The sequence below is a fragment of the Bufo gargarizans genome, chromosome 3 (assembly GCF_014858855.1).
Source record: "Bufo gargarizans isolate SCDJY-AF-19 chromosome 3, ASM1485885v1, whole genome shotgun sequence".
Lineage (NCBI taxonomy): Eukaryota > Metazoa > Chordata > Amphibia > Anura > Bufonidae > Bufo > Bufo gargarizans.
The window spans coordinates 527,564,847-527,589,160 of NC_058082.1; the positions used below are offsets into that span (position 1 = coordinate 527,564,847).

At 40.3% G+C, this 24,314-nt stretch overlaps 1 protein-coding gene across 3 annotated transcripts in view; it reads left to right on the top strand.

The window, feature by feature from the left end:
- The window catches only part of LOC122930546 (interleukin-5 receptor subunit alpha-like), a 59,414-nt gene extending 46,591 nt beyond the window's left edge, over positions 1-12,823 (top strand). For all 3 annotated transcript variants that reach the window (XM_044284018.1, XM_044284016.1, XM_044284017.1), the window contains 2 exons: positions 1,312-1,390; positions 12,491-12,823. In XM_044284018.1, the coding sequence (XP_044139953.1) occupies positions 1,312-1,390; positions 12,491-12,568 (157 nt within the window). In that variant the 3' untranslated portion in view covers positions 12,569-12,823. The remainder of the gene's footprint in view (positions 1-1,311; positions 1,391-12,490) is intronic.
- The last annotated feature ends 11,491 nt before the right edge of the window (positions 12,824-24,314 follow it).

Consider the following 24,314-nt stretch of genomic DNA (forward strand, 5'->3'; position numbering starts at 1 on the left):
ACTGATGTCCAAATCCATGGTCGCAAGTACAGCTGCTACAAGCCCCACAGTGTCCACTCATGGAGAGGAGTATCCGCACATAAAGCTGAATGGGAGCTGAGCTGCAGTAACTCAGCAGGGTCTCTTTAGAGTATATGGAGCTGTCTACTTCTGGTTACATACACAGGGGCAGATTTACTAATCCTATAGATGGCGTCAACTTACACAGGCTGTCTAGGCATGTGCCAGATTTATCACAGTAGTTCTGGCTGGATAATGAATTTGGCGCATGATTAAACACTTTTGTCTAATTATATACCAACTATTGGTTGGCTTAATTTAAGACAGAATTTTGCCAGAATTGTGGTGACATTTTGTCACAAAATTTTCCTTCTTAAAGGGTGTCTATCAGCAGATTTTTACCTATGAAACTAGCTGACCTGTTGCATGCATGCTTGGCAGCCGAAGGCATCTGTGTTGGTCCCATGTTCATAAGTGCCCACATTGCTGAGAATTTTTTTTTTTTTGTTATTGTTATATGCAAGTGAGGCTGTAGTAGAAAATGGGATGCTGCCATTACACCTAGATGCTCTGCTCACTCTGCAAATGCTGCACCCTCTCTACTTTGACTGGCAGAGCCAGGTAAGATGATGTTTTCGCTGCCTAGCCCTGTCAATAAAAGTGTAGAGCAGAGCCTCTAGGAGTAATGGCAACTCCCCCTAGAGGCTCATTTGCATATATTTAAAATCATGGGCACATATCAACATGGGACCAACACAGATGCCTTCAGCTGCCAAGCGCACATGCAACAGGTCAGCCAATTTCATACATACAAATCTGCTGACAAATGCCCTTTAAGGCTGCACCTCTTTTAAGGCTAGGTTAAGAAACATTCTCTATACCTAGATGCCCCAAGTTGGCCAATCTTTGACCCAAGTTATGCTAGAATCTAGATGCACTCACATTAGTAAAAGTGGGTCACTGTTTTAGTTTTGTCAGGTCGCATTTCCCACAATTAGCTGATCTTGAGGACCCAGGTATCATGCCCTCACTGATCTGATAATCCTAAGGATAGGTCATCAAAATCTTAATCCAGAAAAAAACATTAAAATTATAAAGAAAAATCTTCCTGCTGCAGTTCATGAATTTTCAGTTTCATGAATGCATTTCAATGTCATTCCTATGACAGTAATAAAAGTCCCGAAATGTTTTCTTATGCAATGGAACATTTGCTATAAGAGAGGTCATACAACGAAAACCAACCTAATTCCATTAGCGAGAATCAGCATAATAATAGTACAAGTAACATTTGATGTCTTTGCATTCTTCTAGGATATCCACGCTATTCTTTCCTCGCATTCCACAGCCCAAAAATTATTTTGATGAACCACAGAACTACAAAACAGATACAGTAAGTACATATGGTAGATATTTAATGAAATTGCAAGTGCAAACCAACTACAGTACGTATATGAGATGAGGAAAATGTATTAATACTGGCACACTGTACAATCCATTTGCCAGTCTTGGACACTCATCAACCCAGTGTCTTCTGTATATTGGTTTTTAAACAGCCCCCTGCTCTGTGTTGTCTGTACTAGTTTCGTCCACATTTGAAGGCTATGTACACCTTTGGAGACAAATGTTTTTTATTATTGCAGGTAACTTATTTTTGGCTAAAAATCATATTTTCCATTGGCCTTTATTAAAAATATTGAGCCATTCTGTACCAAAGGGTTGACTGTTTTTCTAAGGCTACTTTCACACTTGCAGCAGAGAGATCCGGCAAGCAGTTCCGTCGCCGGAACTGCCTGTCTGATCAGGCAAAATGTATGCTAACTGATGGCATTAGTAAGACTGATCAGGATCCTGATCAGTCTTAAAAATGCCTGATCAGTCGAAAAAATGCATTGAAATGCCGGATCCGTCTTTCCGGGGTCTTTCCGGCCCTAATACATTCCTATGGGAAAAAATGCCGGCTCCGGCATTCAGGCAAGTCTTCAGTTTTTTTCGCCGGAGATAAAACCATAGCATGCTGCGGTTTTCACTTTTGCCTGTTCAGTCAAAACGACTGAACTGAAGACATCCTGATGCAAACTGAACGGATTACTCTCCATTCAGAATGCATGGGGATAAAACTGATCAGTTATTTTCCGGTATAGAGCTCCTGTGACGGAACTCTATGCCGGAAAAGAAAAACACAAGTGTGAAAGTACCCTAACTGTGTGACTGGTACTTTCACTTTCACTTTGTGCCGGTCATCTAATTACCCTTCTCTCTAAATGACTGAGATGTCATAAACACTTATTTAAGCTCAGTAAGATAAAAACTGTTCCTCAGGTGACGGAAAAGACTAAAAAAATCCACAGCTAGTAGAGCATGTCAGTTCTGTACAGAAAAATTACTCCATATTGTTAATAAAGACCAATTGAAAAAAAATGATTTTTAGCTCAAAATAAGTACAATGCAATAATAAAAAAAATTGCCTTCAAAGGTGTACATAGCCTTTAAGTTGTGTCGTCAGTGTTATGGGTGTAAACGGTGTTCCCCTAGGCATTCACGTAAAATTATATGTCTCATGAAATCAATGGGTCTAAAGCGATGCCTTGTGTATTAATGATCCTAAAAGCTGGAGTTGTAGTTACAGCTTTGACCTATGAAATTCATTGCAGCTTAGTAGAGTATGGCTGCTGCTAAATTCTATAATCTGAGAAGACTAAACAATGGTTGAACCAATAACGAATATTCAGCAGCAGCCATTTGGTTAAGATAGATAAAATTTGCTGGGACATCTGCAATGAAAGTTAAAGGAAGCAAATCCAAATCACATACCACAAAAATTTGGTATTGAATTTGGTATTGAATTACCAAAAATTTGGTAATTTCTCCAAAGATTAAAAAACATTTAGGCCCGATGCATGCACCTGCTGAGAGGAAAGACCTCACATATATAGTCCACAGCATGGCGAGCACCACGCATGTGCCAAGCCCGTGCAGCTCATGCACAACATTTCAGTGTCGAAGAATAGTGACCTAGCTGAATGATTGAGCTGTAAATCATGGTAAAGGGTTTCAGGGTTTACGCAGGAGAACCAGAGTACCGTACTTTCTGGGCACTTACCAGTTCATTTGCATAATCAAAAGTTATGTTTGTAGGTGTGCTTAGCATTATCATGGCTTATTTATCGCACATGACGAATGCAGTAAAAAGTTAAAATAAAAAAGCAGAATAGCTGTTTTTTCTTGATCCCACACACAAAAAAACTGAAAAAGTTATCCAAAAATTCTATAAATTCCAAAATGCTACCAATCAAAATTTCAACTCATCCAAAAAAATAAAAAATTCAGCTCTGTGAATGGAAAAGTTAAACAGCTAAGGCTTTTAGAATGCAACACAAAAGCAAATGTTTTTTTTTTTTTAGAAAAACATGTTTTAACACCTTTGCTGCACGTGTAGCCGGCTTAATGGCTGGCGGATCTCTGCTGTTTCAAACAGTAGAAACCCACAGCTAGTTACGGTGACCGTCAAGGCGATCTCAGTAAAACGGGAACCTAACAATAAATGCCATACTGGCGTCCAATACATTCAGGGAATGCAGGTTCCACATGCATGCCGAGCCCACATTATATTATGCCTCTTATGGTGCCAAAATTCCCTGAATGTATTGGAGGCCAGTATGGCACCAGTTAATGTGGTATTTAGTGTTAGGTTCCCATCTTAATGAGATCGACTTGACGTTTGGCAGACGGGCCCAAATAATTTTGTACAAAATGATTTGCCAAGCATCTCATATTTTTTAGCGTAGCATTTGCACCAGAATACTTTTTATCATTTTGGCATTATTGTACTCTATTTGGTTTGCAAAGTGCTGTTGCATTGTATATTTTTTTTTGCCTTTGTGCTTTCAGCCATGGCAATGCGCACCTGCGCACTGGATGTACTGACTCTGACCCCCAATTTTTCTTTGCACAATAGAGCTGCATCTCCAGTTACTTTTTAAAAAAAAATTAAAAAATAGGAGACTTCTACTGTATAGGAATACTTAATATTAGAATTTTTTTAATCTACAGCTCTGTAGTGTACAGTGGGATGCGAAAGTTTGGGCAACCTTGTTAATCGTCATGATTTTCCTGTATAAATCGTTGGTTGTTACGATAAAAAATGATATAGGATAAACCAGGCACTCAAGTATGGAGTAAATTGATAGGGATATTTATTCCCACAATAACAGTAAAATATAACAATAAAATTCACCAATAAAATTCACTAATAAAACATTATAAAACACTTTAAACCGTAATAGCAGCAATATAGGACATGTGCACTAGATAGCAGCAATAGACATATGCATTAATTGATATAAAGCAGCATTGGGCATATGTGGCTTGTAAATACTGAAGTCGTTGGGTTCAGAAAACAAGGAAAATGCAGGAAAAAACCGTAATTGGTAGCAAAGTCTTATAAGCGCTTCTTTGGTTTCGATAATACTGAATTTGCACAGCGGTGGCGTCCCACCGATTTGAGCAACTCTGTTGCTAAGTTTTACCTGGCCAGTAGTCTTTCTTTCTCCTACGTCCGGATCTGTGGAAATTCGCTGTGAGCGCGGTGTCACCTGGATATCCTACTCACCGAAGCAATGTCCGTGGTTTTATTAGGATTCCTCCGGTGTTCGTCGCTCTTAGTCACAGCTGATGAATTCTTGGAAGTCCAGGGGAGCTATTTTTCCAGCATGCCGGTACAGGGTATTAAACCATACGCGTTTCGGGGTTCTTTGAATGACCCCTTCCTCAGTGGTAACCCTGAAGAGCTTCCCCACATCCTTTTATATGAAATCTTGGAAAGAAGCAAGATCCGGACAGGATTTCGTCGTGCCAAAATGTGGAAAACTGGATTTGTCCAATGAAATCAGTATATGCGTTTTCCCTTATGCGATTCCTATGGTCTGGTTTTTGCTGCGTTTTTTTGTAATAGATTGCGTTTTATGTTCCACTGCTATTTAAATGTAAAGTAAATCGTATGCCACATGATTTCAATTACAATATAATACTTAAAATATATAAAAATGTAAAAGATGTGAAATAAATGTAAAAATATACATGTGCATGTATATATATATATATACATAAAAACGACCACATCACTAGTTTCTTTATTCCTATACTTATTAGACAATATTTTGAGGGAGGGGGAGAAAATTTCAAGGGTCTTGGGATCACAAGAAGCCAAAAAGTTCCCAGTCAGCGTTGAGTCCTTGTGGGACTAGGGAACCAAAGTCAAATATAAACTTGGATTCCACCCTTGACATATTTTTTATCAAATCTCCCCCCCCCCCTCCACTCTGGTGTCACCATTGTTAGAGCTGCGTAGGTGAGACCTGTTGGATCGCTATTATGACATAGCTTAAAATGCCTTGAGACAGTGTGATTTTCATAGCTTTTACGGATATTTGCTATATGCTCTGAAATCCTTGTCTTAAGGCACCTTTTTGTACGGCCAATATATTGCTTTCTGCAAGGACAAGTTAACAGGTATATTATATTTTTACTGTTACATGTCAGAAAAGTTTTGATTTCATACACATATTTATTACTGGTTGAGGATACTTTAACTGTCTTTCTTTGAAAGTTTGTTATTTTGCAGTTTGGACAAGTTCTGCATCTGAAAAAACCCTCAAAACATAGCCATTGTTTATCCTTTTTTTTGGAGTTATTTTTGAATGTTTTAATCGTAGGTGCAATTTTTGAACCTAGATTATTGGCACGAGTATAGATTATTTTTGGTTTTGTCGGCATCAATGGTCCTATGATTTTATCTTTCTGCAGAAATGACCAGTGTTTAACAATGATGGTTTCAATCTTTTTGTACTGGGTGTTAAAGGGCAGAATTATTTGTAACTCCCCACATGTCATACCATCACTACTTAATGCAACTGGTTTCTCTGCAAAAAAATCTCGTCGATCTAGATTTTTTACTTTATTCAGGGCTTTTTCGATGCAGTCATTTGGGTAATCTTTTTCGACAAACTGCTGCTTCAGTATTTCGGCCTCATTTTCAAATATCTCATTCTTCGTGCAATTCCTCTTGAGGCGCCTGAATTGGCTTGTTGGTACATTAAGCAGCCACCTTGGGAGGTGGCAGCTTGAATGTAAAATAAAATTGTTCCTGGCTGTGGATTTATAATAAGTACTACAGCTCAGTTTATCCCTATCAACATCAATCTTCAGATCTAGAAATTCAATCCCTGTTTTACTCAGGTTCGCTGTAAACTGAAGGTTCTGATCGTTTAGATTGATGTTCGACAGGAAGGAACCCAACGCCAAATCCGTGCCTCTCCAAATAAAAATCACGTCATCTATGTACCGCTTCCAGAGCACCAGATCCGCACCCAGTATTGGCTGAATATATTCATCCTCCCAATTCGCCATAAAAAGATTTGCGTAGCTGGGTGCGAACCTGGTGCCCATCGCGGTACCAGATTCCTGTAAAAAGAATTCTGTGTTAAAAGCAAAATAATTGTGCTTCAATATAAAATTCACTGCTTCTAAAATATATTCTATTTGTGCTACTTTAAAATGACCACTCTTGTCAAGTTGAGATCTCAATGCCGCAAGTCCCTGATCATGCCTGATGGATGTATAAAGGGATCGGACATCGAGAGTCCCCAATGTCCAATTCTCTTCTACCATTAATTCCTCTAATATTTTTACTACCTGTGTGGTATCTTTTAGATAAAATTTTGTTTTTTTAACTACCGGTTGCAATTGGTGATCCACATATTGGGAAAGGTTGGCTGTGAGGGAATTAATCCCCGAAATTATAGGGCGGCCAGGGGGATTAGTAAGGCTTTTGTGTATCTTCGGCAGATAGTAAAATACAGGAAGTCTACACTGTGTACTTAATATAAAATTAGCCTCACTTTCTAGTAGAATGTTTCCCCTTATACCTTTTTCACATAATTGTTTCAATTGCGGATAAAAATCATTAGTAGGATCAGCTCTTAATTTAGTATATACATTTGTATCCAACAGTTGTCTCTGGCATTCTCTATTATAGTCATCAGTATTTAGGATTACTATCGCACCGCCCTTATCGGCAGGGCGTATAGTAATATCGTCATCCTTCTGCAACTGTTTAATTGCTGCAATCTCCTGATTGGAGAGATTCGTTTTTTTATTGTTCTTTGCACCTCCTAAAATTCTAATGTCCCTTTCTACATTCTTCCTAAATGTTTCAATCTCTGGACTGATCTCATTTCTGGGATATTTAGTCGACCTGGCTTTTAATTCTGTATGAATAAAGCCAGATGTTGCCTGTGATTGTGATGTGATAGGATTCTTCATAAAATACTTTTTAAGACAGATTTTCCTTACAAATTTTTCTATGCCCACATAGGTATCGAATTTGTTTAGCCGCGTACTTGGGGCAAATTTGAGGCCTTTGTTTAATAAGGATATTTGGGATGATGTTAAATTAGCTCCACTCAGATTGATGATAGAGCTTGGTGATAGTGTTGCTGAATCTAATATCTGTGTCTGTATCTTTCTCTTTGCCCTTCGTGTCTTTCTTTTGGTCTTTGATAGTCTGGTATCCAATCTAGTGACCTGTCTGGTGTTCTGTTGTGCCTCCAATGTGAGTTGGGATTCGGGGGTTTCCAATTCTGTGTGGTATGCTTGTTCCGTAAATTGTACGTGTGTTGGGCAGGTGGATCTAAGTGATGCACTCTCTTCGGGGAGTGTTGTATACGTTGTCGTGTATTCTGAGTTCGGTAGTGTGCAGGGCTTTGATCTAAAAAAGGTTCCCTGCTCAATACTTCATATTTATTTGAAGTTTTTATATTAGTGTCTAAATTGGTGTCTATTTCTTCTATAGTATTTCTGTGCGTTTCTTTGTGTTTATTTTTCCCTTTTACTTTTGAATGTTGTACAGTGATTTCTTTTGCCTGCACTATCTCGCTTATATGTTCCCTATCATTAGCTGAGTGTCGTCTACTATGTTTTTTCATTTTTTTATCTATTATTTCTTGTTCCAATTTGTCTATATTTTTACAGATCCTTTGTTGCCAATTATTATAATCCTCATTTTTTGGAAACATTTCAACTTTATCTTTAATCTTCATAATTTTTCCAGATAATTCGTCTAAGATCTGTACCCGTCTCTTAATTATTAATTCCATTAATAAAATAGACTGGTTTTTAAGTAATTGATCCCACTCTGTATTAAACTTGTCTTCACAGAGATCTTGTGCTGGAGTCTTTGAGAGCTGTAGTCCCTTTGGGATAATCCCATTCTTAATATACTGTGTAAGGGATTTAATCTCCCATTGTTGTTTTATTTGTTTCAACAATAGGGTTTCAAGCTCTCCAAAAACTCCCGCTACAGACTCCGAATAGCATGATCTGTCATCAAAGCTAAAAGAATCTATCAATTGTTTTTTTGTCTCAATAAAACTCCATATATCCATGTTCTCAGCTGAGGAGCTCATCAGAAGAGGTGGATCAAGTAAAATCAAAGTGCAGTATCTGTGGATCACTGCAGCTGAGTAATGGATTTAAGGTGCTCTTGGTTTATGTGACCCACCCAGTCACAGAAAGGGATACAAAATGATATAGGATAAACCAGGCACTCAAGTATGGAGTAAATTGATAGGGATATTTATTCCCACAATAACAGTAAAATATAACAATAAAATTCACCAATAAAATTCACTAATAAAACATTATAAAACACTTTAAACCGTAATAGCAGCAATATAGGACATGTGCACTAGATAGCAGCAATAGACATATGCATTAATTGATATAAAGCAGCATTGGGCATATGTGGCTTGTAAATACTGAAGTCGTTGGGTTCAGAAAACAAGGAAAACGCAGGAAAAAACCGTAATTGGTAGCAAAGTCTTATAAGCGCTTCTTTGGTTTCGATAATACTGAATTTGCACAGCGGTGGCGTCCCACCGATTTGAGCAACTCTGTTGCTAAGTTTTACCTGGCCAGTAGTCTTTCTTTCTCCTACGGTGAGTAGGATATCCAGGTGACACAGCGCTCACAGCGAATTTCCACAGATCCGGACGTAGGAGAAAGAAAGACTACTGGCCAGGTAAAACTTAGCAACAGAGTTGCTCAAATCGGTGGGACGCCACCGCTGTGCAAATTCAGTATTATCGAAACCAAAGGAGCGCTTATAAGACTTTGCTACCAATTACGTTTTTTTCCTGCGTTTTCCTTGTTTTCTGAACCCAACGACTTCAGTATTTACAAGCCACATATGCCCAATGCTGCTTTATATCAATTAATGCATATGTCTATTGCTGCTATCTAGTGCACATGTCCTATATTGCTGCTATTACGGTTTAAAGTGTTTTATAATGTTTTATTAGTGAATTTTATTGGTGAATTTTATTGTTATATTTTACTGTTATTGTGGGAATAAATATCCCTATCAATTTACTCCATACTTGAGTTCCTGGTTTATCCTATATCATTTTGTATCCCTTTCTGTGACTGGGTGGGTCACATAAACCAACAGCACCTTAAATCCATTACTCAGCTGCAGTGATCCACAGATACTGCACTTTGATTTTACGATAAAAAATGTCAGTTGAATATATCATGTAGGAGACACACACAGTGATATTTGAGAAGTGAAATGAAGTTTATTGGATTTACAGAAAGTGTGCTATAATTGTTTAAACAAAATTAAGCAGGTGCATAAATTTGGGCACCACAAAAAAGAAATGAAATCCATATTTAGTAGATCCTCCTTTTGCAGAAATTACAGCCTCTAAACGCTTCCTGTAGGTTCCAATGAGAGTCTAGATTCTGGTTGAAGGTATTTTAGACCATTCCTCTTTACAAAATATCTTTAGTTCATTCAGGTTTGATGGCTTCCGAGCATGGACAGCTCTCTTTAAGTCACACCACAGATTTTCAATTATATTCAGGTCTGGGGACTGAGATGGCCATTCCAGAACGTTGTACTTGTTCCTCTGCATAAATGCCTTAGTGGATTTTGAGCAGTGTTTAGGGTCGTTGTCTTGTTGAAAGATCCAACCCCGACACAGCTTCAGCTTTGTCACTGATTCCTGTACATTGGTCTCCAGAATCTGCTGACACTGAGTGGAATCCATGCGTCCCTCAACTTTGAAAAGATTCCCAGTCCCTGCACTGGCCACACAGCCCCACAGCATGATGGAACCACCACCATATTTTACTGTAGGTAGCAGGTGTTTTTCTTGGAATGTTGTGTTCTTTTTCCTCCATGCTTAACGCCCCTTGTTATGGCCAAATAACTCAATTTTAGTTTCATCAGTCCACAGCACCTTATTCCAAAATGAAGCTGGCTTGTCCAAATGTGCTTTAGCCCACCTCAAGCGGCACTTTTTGTGCTGTGGGCGGAGAAAAGGCTTCCTCTGCATTACTCTCGCATACAGCATCTCCTTGTGTAAAGTGCGCCGAATGGTTGAACGATGCACAGTGACTCCATCTGCAGCAAGATAATGTTGTAGGTCTTTGGTGCTGGTCTGTGGGTTGACTCTGACTGTTCTCACCATTCGTCGCTTCTGTCTATCCGAGATTTTTCTTGGTCTGCCACTTCGAGCCTTAACTTGAACTGAGCCTGTGGTCTTCCATTTCCTCAATATGTTCCTAACTGTGGAAACAGACAGCTGAAATCTCTGAGACAGCTTTCTGTATCCTTCCCCTAAACCATGATGGTGAACAATCTTTGTCTTCAGGTCATTTGAGAGTTGTTTTCAGACCCCCATGTTGCTACTCTTCAGCGAAAATTAAAAGAGGAGGGAAACTTACAATTGACCCCCTTAAATACTCTTTCTCATAATTGGATTCACCTGTGTATGTAGGTCAGGGGTCACTGAGCTTACCAAGCCAATTTGAGTTCCAATAATTAGTTCTAAAGGTTTTGGAATCAATAAAATGACAACAGTGCCCAAATGTATGCACCTGCTTAATTTTGTTTAAACAATTATAGCGCACTTTCTGTAAATCCAATAAACTTCATTTCACTTCTCAAATATCACTGTGTGTGTCTCCTATATGATATATTTAACTGACATTTTTTATCGTAACCACCAACGATTTATACAGGAAAATCATGACGATTAACAAAGTTGCCCAAACTTTCGCACCCCACTGTATATATGTTTTTTGCCCTAATATATTTACATATATTATTATATATTTAGAATATACACTCACCTAAAGAATTATTAGGAACACCAAGTATTCCTATACAGCAGAAGTCTCATTTATTTTTTTATTTTTTTAAGTAACTGGCCATGCAGCTCTATAGTGTAGTGGTTAACATTCTTGTCTGTAATGTAGAAGGTTGTGAGTTTGACTACTGCCAGAAACTTTTCAGAAATAGGGGCTAAATTAGATTCAAATACACTGACTCGAGCACACGCAATATTCTGCCCAACACTAAATAAAACTCGTAAAACGGTGGAGGAATTGCTTTTTTTTCCCAATTCCACCCCATTTGGAATTTATTTCCTGCTTCCCACTACATTGTATCCCATAATAAATGGTGGCATTAGAAAGTACAACTTGTCCCCCAAAATACAGCTTTGTGAACAGAAAAAATAAAAAAGTTATGGCTCAAGGAAGATAGGGAAGAAAAATGAAAACAAATCCTAAGGGTTAATTATGCAGAAAACCCTATAAAAATAAAGTTAACACGTCCTTTATACCACACAGTGATAACCATAAAAACAATACCTGCAAAATTACAATTAAACAATAACCCATCCTACAAAAAACAAGCCTATGGCTACATCAATGAATGGGTACTGACAGATGCCCTTGGTATGCAGGGTAATCACCAGGCTGCTACCTCTTGGAGTAGTCTGTGTGATTGACAGCCAACCCAGGGGTCTGAGATACCAATGAATGGCACCAAGGGATCAAATAAAACTGTAGTCGGGGCAGGCAGGGTACGAGCAATGGGATATACAGTCTGAAGTGAAGGCAGGCAGCAAAGGGTCAATACAGAGATTAGGCACAGGTCAGGCAACAGAGGATCAGAATCAAGCAAACAGGAAGAAATCGGTACACTGGCAGACAAACGAATACAGCACACCTTTGCAGGGAACTATCAAGCTAGGGGAAGATGCCTTAAGTACCCAAAGGTAGTCAGCTATTTGCTGCTGTGAATGTGTACACTGGCCCTTTAGGAGCCACGGGAGCATGCACCTATGGGTAAAGGAGGGGCTTTACTGACAAGAATCAGGCTGTGGCTCCCACAGCAGGGGAGCAGAGGAAGATCAGCCAGAGAAGGAGGGTAAGTAGAGTAGCGGCAGGCACGAGCCACTGATATAGCTTACTGTATGTCATTAAAGTGTTAGGAAGCTGGTTGTACTGAGGAAGTGGTGTTGCCTTCAAAACAAATTAAGCATTATCTAGAAAGAGAGGACAAATTACATACCTTGTGTAATAAAAATTAGGTAATGGCAAAAAAATATCATGTGATTTTTATTTATTTTCATTTTTACAGAAAATTGATTTAATGTCGCCTGTTCTTTCAACATCTGAAACAGAAGAATACATATGTCTTCAGGAGAATAATGCATGAAAAAGGAAACAATAGAGCAAGGCTAATTGTTTGACGGCTTTATAAAGAGCACATTCTGTAAATAGATTATGCTTTGTAAGAATTTAGAAATGAGTAAATAAGTATTCTTTTTATTGCAATATCATGTCCTTGGAAATGTGGGCAAAACCACAAAGTGGTGAGGAGAATGTTCATGGAAGTTTACTTATGCCTTTATAAAATGAAACAAAGCATTGACATTTTCATTTGAATAAATTTGTGATATTTCAATGTTAAGCCCTTCCGAGCCTTGTGATTTTCCGTATTTTCATTTATACTTTGAGCCTTCTCATAGCCATAGCTTGTACTTTCTAATGCCTATAATGCAGAGGGAAGCTGGAAAAAAATCCAAATGAGGTGGAACTGGAAAAAAAAAGCAGTCCTGCTATGGTTTTATATATTTTTTTTTTTTATGGAGCTCCCTATGTGGTAAAACTGACCTGTTGTCTTCATTCTCCCTTTCAGTATGATTATAGAGATACCACATATATATATTATATCAGATCACTTCTCTCATAGACAGCAATGAATCACTATTGCAGTCTATGGGAGATTCAATATGTTCCTATGGAGCCCTGCTTGTGGAATGTTTTACTGTGAGAGGCGTGAGGCTACCACAAAGAACGGCTTCCCCGATCTCAGCACAAGGGGGCTTTTCCTTCTGAGCTCTCAGGGAAAAGCCACTAAGATGCCATGGTTGCAACTGACCATGGCTCTAAGGGGTTAAATGTCTGTGATCAACAATTGCAGATCACAGACATTAGTTCTGGGTGTCACCGCTCAGCTTCTGAAAGGGCGGAAGGGATTACACTTGACACACTGTACAAAATTGTCGAACAAAATTACATAGGCACTGTTAGTACAATAGTGTCTTATACACATTATAATATATCTTATGAAAGAAAAATGCATCTTTTTTCACTTATGAGCCACCTTTCCCCTTTCCTGACAACTCACAAATTACATATCAAATAAAACAGGCATACGTAAGACGCACACAAGACGCACACAAGAGTCATTAAATCTCGTCCTTTAATAATGGCCTATTCTGCACTGTATAGACAAAGAAAAAAATCCTGCAGTGCTTCTTTGATATTAATGCTAAAATAGTATGGAAAAAATGTTCAAGTCATGCAACTCATGTAGCCGGCCTACCTGTTTTGGACTTGTGTCCTTCTTCATGGCCATTTTGTGTTCTCATTATACACTGGTCGTTTCCATGGTTACGACCACCCTGCAATCCATCAGTGGTGGCTGTGTTTGTACACTATAGAAAAAAGTACCGGCCTATGAGCACTCCCACTGTCCCGGCCACAAGAGGCTGGTAATTTTTTCTATAGTGTACAAGCATGGCCATCGCTGATAGATTGCAGGGTGGACAATCACAATAAATTAGTAAGTGCCTTGTATTAACTTTCTCTACATGATAAATCCCACTTGCTGAAGTGACACAACCCCTTTAAGTCTAAAGACTGAACATGACACAAGTTTAAGTGCAAATCTACACCTGCATCTGATATACCAAATTTATTAAGAGGTGAGCAACTCAAATTTGTCATGAGTTACTCCAACAGACTTCTAGTTAAAAGGGTTTTCCTAGATTCAAATACTGATGACCTATCCTCTGGATAGGTCATCAGTATTTGATTGATGGGGGTCTGACACACGGGACCCCTGCCAATCAACTGTTGGAGAAGGCACCAGTGGTCCTGAGAGCACAGAGGCCTTCTCCATGCTCACCAAGCACAGCATCGTACATAGTAGAGCGGCTGTGCTTTCTATAGCTGCTCAGCCCCATTCACTTCTATGGGGCTGAGCTGTCCACAGGCCATGTGACTGATGAACGTGTCATCACTAGGCCTAGCGAAAGCAGCAAGAAGGCTGTAGCGCTACTGCAAGCACTATTGCCTTCACGAACAGCTGATCTGTGGGTGTCCCAGATGTTGGAACCCCACCTATGAGATACCTATGACCTATCCAGAAGATAGGTCATAAGTATTTATGTCTCGGAAAACCCCTTTAAAGGGAACCGGTCACCAGGATTTTGGGTATAGAGCTGAGGACATGGGCTGCTAGATGGCCGCTAGCACATCCGCAATACCCAGTCCCCATAGCTCTGTGTGCTTTTATTGTGTAAAAAAAACGATTTGATACATATGCAAATTACCCTGAGATGTGTCCTGTATGTGAGATGAGTCAGGGACAGGACTCATCTCAGGTTACTTTGCATATGTATCAAATCGTTTTTTTTTACCAAATAAAAGCACACAGAGCTACGGGGACTGGGTATTGCGGATGTGCTAGCGGCCATATAGCAGCCCAAGTCCTCAGCTCTATACACAAAATCCTGGTGACAGGTTCCCTTTAAGGCTGGTGTATTAATTACCAGCTTTAATAGATCTGCATACTAGACTAAATAGACACTTAAAATGCCATAGGAATAAGAAGAGGACACCCTGCATTGTTCTGCTTTCGTTTGTAAGAGCAAGTAAACATACAACTTCCATTCAATCTACTACTGCATTTCAAAAATGTAGAATATCATCAAAAAGTGAATTTATTTCAGTAATTCAGTTCAAAAAGGGAAGCTCATGCATCATTACACACAGAGTGATCTTTTTTCAAGTGTTTTTTTTTTCTTTTAATGTTGATGACTATGGCTTAAAGCTAATGAAAACCCAAGTGAGTATCTGAGAAAATTAGAATATTATACAGTATAACATCAATTTAAAAATTATTTTTAATACAGACATGTTGGCCTACTGAAAATTCTGTACAGTATATGCACTCAATACTTGGTCTGGGCTCCTTTTTCATGAATTACTGCATCGATGTGGCATGGAGGCGATCAGCCTATGGCACTGCTAAGGTATTATAGAAGCCCAGGTTGCTTTGATAGGGGCCTTCAGCTTGTCTGCATCGTTGAGTCTGGTGTCTCTCATCTTCCTCTTGACAATGCCCCATAGATTTTCTATGGGGTTTACTGAAGGTCAGGTGAGTTTGCTGGCCAATCAAGCACAGTTATATTGTTATTATTAAATCAGGTATTGGTACTTTTGGAAGTGTGGGCAGGTGTCAAGTCCTGCTGGAAAATGAAATCGGCATCTACATAGGGCTTGTCAGCAGATGCAAGTATAAAGTGCTGTAAAATGTGCTTGTAGGCGGCTGTGCTAACTTTGGACTTGATTTAACATAGTGGACCAACACCAGCAGATGACATAGCTCCCCAAACCATCACTGACTGTGGAAACTTCACACTGGACCTCGAGCAACTTGGATTGTGTGCCTCTCCACTCTTCCTCCAGACTCTGGGACATTGATTTACAAATGAAAGGCCATATTTACTTTCCTCTGAGTCCAGTCCTTTTTTTTCCCTTAGCCCAGGTAAGATGCTTCTGATCTTGTGTCTGGGTCATGAGGGGCTTAACATAAGGAATGCGATAGTTGTAGCCCATGTTCTGGATATGTCTGTGTGTGGTGGCTCTTGAAGCACTGGCCCCAACCGCAGGATAAATTTGATTTGCTGCAAAGCCGAAGTTCCTCGTGCTTCACGGTAGTGAATCAATTTAACCTGAAGTAGAGAAAAAAAAAATATAATAATAATACTTATCTGATCCATTTGCTCGTGATTAGGCCAGCCCCCGCCATCTTGTTTAATGTCATCTCAGTCTGCGCAAGATTTTGTGCCAGTCCTTCAAGCCAGATGGTGGCGGCTGGCCTATCACTACCACATTTTTTCCTTCCACTTAACTTTCCATTACAATGCTTGGAAACAACACTCTGTGAACAGCCAGCTTCTTTAGCAATTACCTTTTGAGGGTGTCAGTCATTGTCTTCTGGACAACTGTCGATTCAGAAGACTTCCCCATGATTGTGTAACCTACTGAGCCAGACTGAGTGACCATTTTGCATGACCCTACAAAAGTCATTAAAATACTTTTGTATGAAACCTTAGCATGTGTCTACAATATTGAACTTTTTCACAATATTCAAATTTTCTGAGATACTGACTTTTGGGTTTTCATTAGCTATAAGCCATAATCATCAACACTAAAAGAAATAAATACTTGAAATAGATCACCCTGTGTCTAATGAATCTATATAAGATATGAGTTCCGCTTTTTTAATTGAATTACTGAAATAAGGGTACTTTCACACTAGCGTTTTTCTTTTCCGGCATAGAGTTCCATCACAGGGAAAGAAACTGATCAGGTATATCCCCATGCATTCTGAATGGAGAGTAATCCGTTCATGATGCATCAGGATGTCTTCAGTTCAGTCGTTTTGACTGATCAGGCAAAAGATAAAACCGTAGCATGCTACGGTTTTATCTCCGGCGAATAAACTGAAGACATGCCTGAATGGGCATTTTTTCCCATAGGAATGTATTAGTGCCGGATCCGGCATTCAAAATACCGGAATGCCGGATCTGTCCTTACGACTTGCGCATGCACAGACCGGTAAAGATAGGAAAAAAGATACAAGACGGATCCGTCTGTCTGCATGACAAGCAGAGAGAAGCATCCGTCCTTGCAATGCATTTGAAAGCACAAACGCTTTCAGTCAGTGGCAGATCGGCGGATTCGGCGGGCAGTTCCAACGACAGAACTGCCCGCCGGATCACACTGCCGCAAGTGTGAAAGTAGCCTAAATTAACTTTTCAACAATTTAGTGAGATGCACTAGTATATCTACAGGCTTCAAATATTTAAATCTAATACTAAGTATAAGCATTTTTTTTTCTAGAGATGAGAGATTTTTCAGGTCTCCATAGGAACATATTGAAATGCTCATAGACTCCAATGCTAATGCATTGGAGTCTATAAGAGAATCAATCTAATGGTTGCATGTTCAAGTTCCCAAGAAAAATAAAAAATAAAAATTTAAATATAAAAAAATTGTAATATACCACAATTCAAATCACCCCCCCTTTACCCAAAATGAAAATAAAAATAAACATCATAGATTGCCGCGTGCAAAAACACCTGTACTATTAAAATATAAAAATATTTATCCCATATGGCGAAATGAAAAAATAAAAATAAAATTGCTGATTTACCATTTTTTGTCACTTCAAGTCCCCCAAATAATTTACTAAAAAGTGTTCAAAAATTCATACACACTCCAAAATCTGTAAAATAGACAGACCATCCTGCAAAAAATGAGACCTCACACAGCTGCATAGACATAAAAATTCAAAAAGTTATGGGGGTCAGAATACTGTGATGCAAAGAAAGTTTTTTTTTTTCAATATCAAAACGCAAGTAAAACTATATAAATGTGGTATCTCCATAATCATACTGACCCGGAGAATGAAGGTAACAGGTCAGTTTTACTGCATTGGAAACGCTGTAAAAACAAAACCTATAAAACTGGCGGTATTTTTTTTTTTTTTCCTTTCTAATTCCACCCTATTTAAAAAAAATTCTAGCTTTTCACTATCTTTTATGAAACAGTAAATGGTGCCATAATAAAGTGCAACTTGTCCTGCAAAAAACAAGCCCTCATATATAAAAATAAATAAGTTATGCCTCTGGGAAGGCTGGGAGTAAAAATGGCCCGGATCAGTAGGAGTTAAGCCGCTTTTTCTCTTCGACTCTATACTATGCCTAATTTGGGATTAAAATGGCTTTTCATAGTAATATAGGTTGAAAGATGTCACAGGTCCACCAAGTTCAACCTTGAATGGAAGGGGTTGCTGGGCCTGGCTCCTCCTCCAGTTCTGCTTCCTTGCTGTAAGCATCTGGTTTGACATCGCCACAGCCAATCAATGGCCACGATAGTGGCCGGTTCCCCTCATGGCATGACAAATGGTCACATGATGCAAAGGGTTCTGGTCTCCGTCATGGCCAGTGATTGGGTGCAGTGATGTCAAACCAGATGATTACAGCAAGGGACCACAGCATAGCTTTGCAGGACTGGAGGAGAAGGAGTGGGAGCCAACGCCGGGTAAGCAAGCTTCGCTTTACAGGTCCAGCTAAATGTGTGTTCTTGCACCAAACTTTTAAGCAATTAGCCATTTTTTAAATGTTGACATCGTATCTGCCATTACTACCTCTTTGGGTAAAACATTCCATACTATAAGGAAAAGTCCTCATGTAACGGATTTACTGCTGATTTTTCTGCCTCAAATACACAGTTTGTTAGGCCCCTTTCAGACGAGCGAGTGTCACTCATTGTACTCGCAGAGCAGCACCCGTCATGAACTCCCAGCATTGACGGGGTCGCATAGCATTATATTTACTTATGATGCTATGTAACCCTTACAGTTCTGGAATGTATTGGATACCACTGACATACTGCTGTCAGTGTTATCCAATACATTCGAGACCTCTACATAGCATCATAAATCAGTATAATGCTATGCGACCCTGTCAGTGCCGGGAGTTCAGGACAGGTGCTGCGCTGCGAGTACAATGTGTGACACTTGCTCGTCTGAAGGGGTCTAAAAGGGCAAATGTGCATCCAACTATGTGGATTTTGGTGCAGAATTAATTGCGGATTATATGCAAAAAATTGTGCAAATTTTATGTTGCAGATTTCCCATCTCAATTGCAGGGATGCAACATACAGACTAAAGTCAATGCAGAAAATCTGCTAAATTTAAAAATAAATGCAACAATTTCCACAATACACCTTGTGGCGACCTTGTGTTGTCCGTATCCATATGTCCGTTCCATGGATTTTGCAAAAATATAGAACGTGTCCTATTCTTGTCTGCAATATGGACAAGGATAGGACTGTTCTATTTTGGGCCGGACGTTCCGTTCTGCAAAATGCGAAACTCACACTGCTAGTATCCGTGTTTTGCGGATCCACAATTTGAGGACCGCGAAACAGCCTACAGTCGTGTGCATGAGCTCTAAATAGGATCACCCCTAAGGCCAAACTGAAGAAGATGGATTTTGTTTGCCTCCTATTATTAATAATCTGGTTGCCCATCTCTGAAAATTTTCTAGCTGCTCTATGTCATTTTTAGTGGTGCCCAAAACTGAATTCCATATTCAAGATGTGGTCTTACAATGATTTATAGAGGGCTAATATTACAGTACAAAGGGATCACAAGTTTTTCTCTCTCTTTTTAGCAGTAAGGGACAGGCCAGTGGCATGGTAAAACTGTGCCTGCTGCCAAAGCACAAGAAAAACAATCATCCACGATACCTAGCTTCATGTCCCAGTTTGCAGGGCGGCGCAGGACACCACTTGAAGTCAGACCAGGTGGTCGGTTGGATTGCGGCAGATAATGCTTTCAGTCGGTTAAGCACCACCCTGTCTTCCACCAAGTCCAGTCTCAGTAGCCAAGAGTCAGGTCAACACAATTCTCACCCTGATCCTCCTTCCTCCTATCATGGAGAGTCTTGCCAAACAAGTGATCCCACACTCGGATATTCCGAGGAGCTCTTTTCAGCACCATTCCTTCATTTGGGCCTCTCGACAAGCCAGCTTGAAGAGGGACATGAGGAGATTGTGTGCACTGATGTCCAAACTCTTAAGCATCCACAGTCACAAAAGATGACAGTGGGGAACGGCAATTAGAGTTTCACGAGGTGGATGATGATAAAGAGACACAGTTGCCAATAAGTCAACGGCAATTAGTTTATCAAGAGGTTGATCATGAGGATGTGACACAGTTGTCAATCACTGAGGTAAGGGTTAGGTCAACAAGTCAGGAGGATGAGCAGAGTGAGGAAGTGGAAGAGGAGGTGGTGGATGATGAAGTCACTGACCCAACCTGGGAAGGTGGAAAGCTGAGCGAGGACAGCAGTACAGAGGGAGTAGGATCTGCTGCAGGGAGAAGGGGGGCCACACCACACAGGCCTGCAACTGTTCCACGGAGCACACCCTGGCAGAAATCTCCCTTGCCAAGGGGTAGGTGTTCCGCAGTATGGAGCTTTTTTGAGGAAAGTAATTTGCAACCTGTGCCATACAAAAATGAGCAAGTGCGTGAACACTAGCGACCTCACCACCACCGGCATGATCCGCCACATGGCATCAAAGCACCATAATAGGTGGGCCGAACGCCTGGGTCCACGATCTGTGTCTCCGGGACACACCACTGCCTCCTCTCCCCCTGTGTTATGTGCTGGTCAATCCCCTGTCCAAGATGCAGGCCAGGATGCCTCCTGCCCTGCACCTGGACCTTCGCAAGCACCATCAGCGACCACTTCCGTGTCCCAGCGCAGCATCCAAATGTCCTTACCCCAGGCCTTTGAACGCAAGCACAAATACCCAGCCACCCACCCACAGGCCATAGCACTAAATGCGCAGCTTTCTAAATTACTGGCCCTGGAAATGTTGCCATTTAGACTTGTGGACCTTCCGCAGCCTGATGTCGGCCGCCGTCCAGTGTTACGCAGTCCCCATCCACCACTATATTTTAAGGTGTGCTGTGCCTGCCTTACACCAACATGTATCCAGTAACATCACACGTGCCCTGACCAACACAGTTACTGGGAAGGTCCACTTAACCACGGACACATGGACAAGTGCATTCGGACAGGGACGCTACATTTTCATGACGGCACACTGGGTGAATGTTGTGGAGGCCAGGAGCGAGTTGCTACTAACACCCAGGATTGTGGGCCCTACATCGATCAGGGTTTCCGCCAGCACCTACGTTAGTGGCTCCAACCCCCACTTCTCCTCCTCCTCCTCCTCACCTTCCACCTCCGAATTATCCGCGTGCAGCACCAGTCAGTCATCAGTCGGTAGCTGGAAGCAGTGTAGGACTGCAGTAGGGAAGCGGCAACAGGCCGCACTTATGCTGATATGCTTAGGGGACAAACAGCACACCGCTGCAGAGCTGTGGCAGGGGATAAGAGACCAGACTGAGCTGTGGCTCTCGACACTCAACCTAGAACCACGCATGGTTGTGTCTGATAATGGCTGTAACTTGGTGGCGGCTTTGGAGCTCGGAAAGCTCACACACATCCAATGCCTAGCCCAGGTCATGATAAAGGACCCTGATTTACTTGCGGTCTGAAACGGGTTACTGTAACCTGTGATGTCTTGCATTGGATTTTAAACGCACAATAAAGATTCCACCTCTTGCATCTTGGAAGCTGGATTTTTCTTGGTCTTCAATATTTCACAGAAATCAAGTCCGGATTGTGTGCCTAGCCCACATTCCTACTACTTCACCACAATAAAAGACATAAAAGGGAGGTTTCCATTAGACTTCGGAACATTAGATATCGTTTTTGCTGACGATCCGGAAATTGTGTCCCCTCCTCCAGATAATATTAGTCTTTATTTGTGACCACCAGATTGGACATTTCCCTATCACTTTTTCCATATGTTTTTATATGTTTTTATTAGTTGTCATATTTTAAGAATACTTTGTGGCTATTTATATATAGATCACAATTTTGTTTTCATAAGATAGAAGATGGCAACATATTTACATTTATATATGTTTATTTTATTATGTTTTTTCATGTTTTTATATTTTTATTCAATGTTTCATTGATAATATTGCTGTGGAAAGACTCCATTATACTATTATAATAAAAAAGAGAGAATAGAAATAAAAACGCATAAGACGCAGAAATACCGCATAAAAACCGCATTGATGCTGCAAACAGCCAAGACTGGATTTTGGATCCGGATTTCTGATGCTGCTGAGTGAACCATAAAAGGAAGTGACACTACAATGGGGGTAGAGCCACTGAGGAAGGGGAGAGACGTCCCCGAAACGCGTCTGGCGAGTTCACCCCCATAAAGAATGACCCGGAGCTTCTAAACAAACTTGCAATTCTTTCGGATATTGGAGCGCTCCACTGAAATTTGATCCGAAAGTAGCCGGAGAAAAGAACAGCCTGAATCACCTGATAGGCAAATCCCGCGAGACCAGCATCACGTGATACGAGAGTCTCGAGCGAGGACGCCGAACAGTGTGTGCAGCAGCCGGTACATCGTGGTGAGTAGCGGCAAGAGGAAAAGACCTCCTAGATACTGGACCCGAACCAGAAGGGTAAGATAAACCGGTCCCGCTTCACCCCCCACCCGCAGTTGGACGTTGAACTTGTGTGTATTCACACCATTTGGACTTCCATTTCCCTCCTTGAACTGCAACTGCCATCCGGCCACAGCGCCGTACTTGGAACAACTTGTACCTCAATCAGAGGTTTACCCCAAGGAGGAGATTATATCTTAATATAGAGAAACTGTTCCACTAACATCTTTAAAGATCCAACTAACAGATATACCTTGAGTCATCCTGAGATCGCAGTTTTCAGTACTTGTATAATCTGTGGTCCCTTCCACATCATCTATTTTATATTTTCCCACACCTTTTATGAATTGATTGCTTTTTTATGAATTGATTGCTTTTTTATGAACTGATTGTGCATTTTATTGGTTTTATGTAATAAATTGTCACTTCTATTGATTTCACATATCTGAGTGCCAGCCTTATATTTTCTTTACTATATACCCCTTTGACTGATTGGGTGATCAGTCTTTAGGCTAGAGCACCAGTCCTGCTTGGAAGAGGTGGTGAGCTATCCACTATTGTACTCCACATTTTACTCTTCACCCATCTGTGGATTTAGCTCCTCCCCCTCCCAAGATGGATATGTGGAATCACATTGAATTGAAAAAACTTAAAGTAGATTCATTTATATTTGAATCATCGGAAACGTCGACTACTGAGGCTAGCTCGACCAATGAGCTATTTAGGGAACTAGAAAACCTCGTTTTAAAACAGCTTAGACAACATTGGGAGATTAGATCATTGCGTCAATATCTAACACAGAATAAAATCCCCAAGGGTCTTAGACTATACAAAACTCCCGCCCAGGACCTGTGTGGAGAGGAGTTCAACCTTGAATGGGAAAACCTTCTCCACACACAGTCCCGTACTCTCATGGAGCTTATTATCAAGAGAAGAACACAAATTCTGGGATCTCTAACAGAAAATATTACCCAAATGAAAATGAAAATAGAGAAACTACCTAGGGATAGCACATTTAATCTATGGCAAGAGCGAATTTGCAAGAGCCTCGACAAAACTGAATCTGAAATAATCTCAAAAAAGAGTAATAAATATACCAACTCAATAAAAATATATAATAGAAATGACAACCATTTAGAGAGAAATGAGGTACCTATTGAGACCCCCATAGAATATACGGGATCCAATATACCCATTAGAAATAGATTCGAAACTCTTGCACAACAGCCTTTTTTAGACAGGACCCCCCCACATCACTCACCACGAGTCAAACACAGACAATCACGATCCCCCAATCACAACAGGAGAGCACGAACCCCACAACGACATCCGTACAATTTGAGATACAACAATTCACAAATCAATCGAGAGATACACCAACAACACTCCCCCACACGGACACGCCCCTTAAGACAGGTAAATTACCCAACAACCCCATCAATACACAAAATGAGGGAAACCCAGAACACATCATACCACAACCACCAAACAGGAACAAAAAGACACGAAGGGGAAGAAAGAAGAAGGAACCACCGATAATCACATCTGACACTGATCACGAAAACAACATTATTAATCTGACCAATATAATTTTGACACCGGTCCAAATTTCCTTACTAAACAAAGGTTTGAAATTCGCTCCTAGTGCACAATTGGATAAATTTGGCACCTATATAGGTGTCCAAAAATTTATCAAAAATATTTGCCTTAAGAAATATTTTATTAAAAACCCAATAATGACAAATACTCAAGAAATAGATAAATTTAGACATAC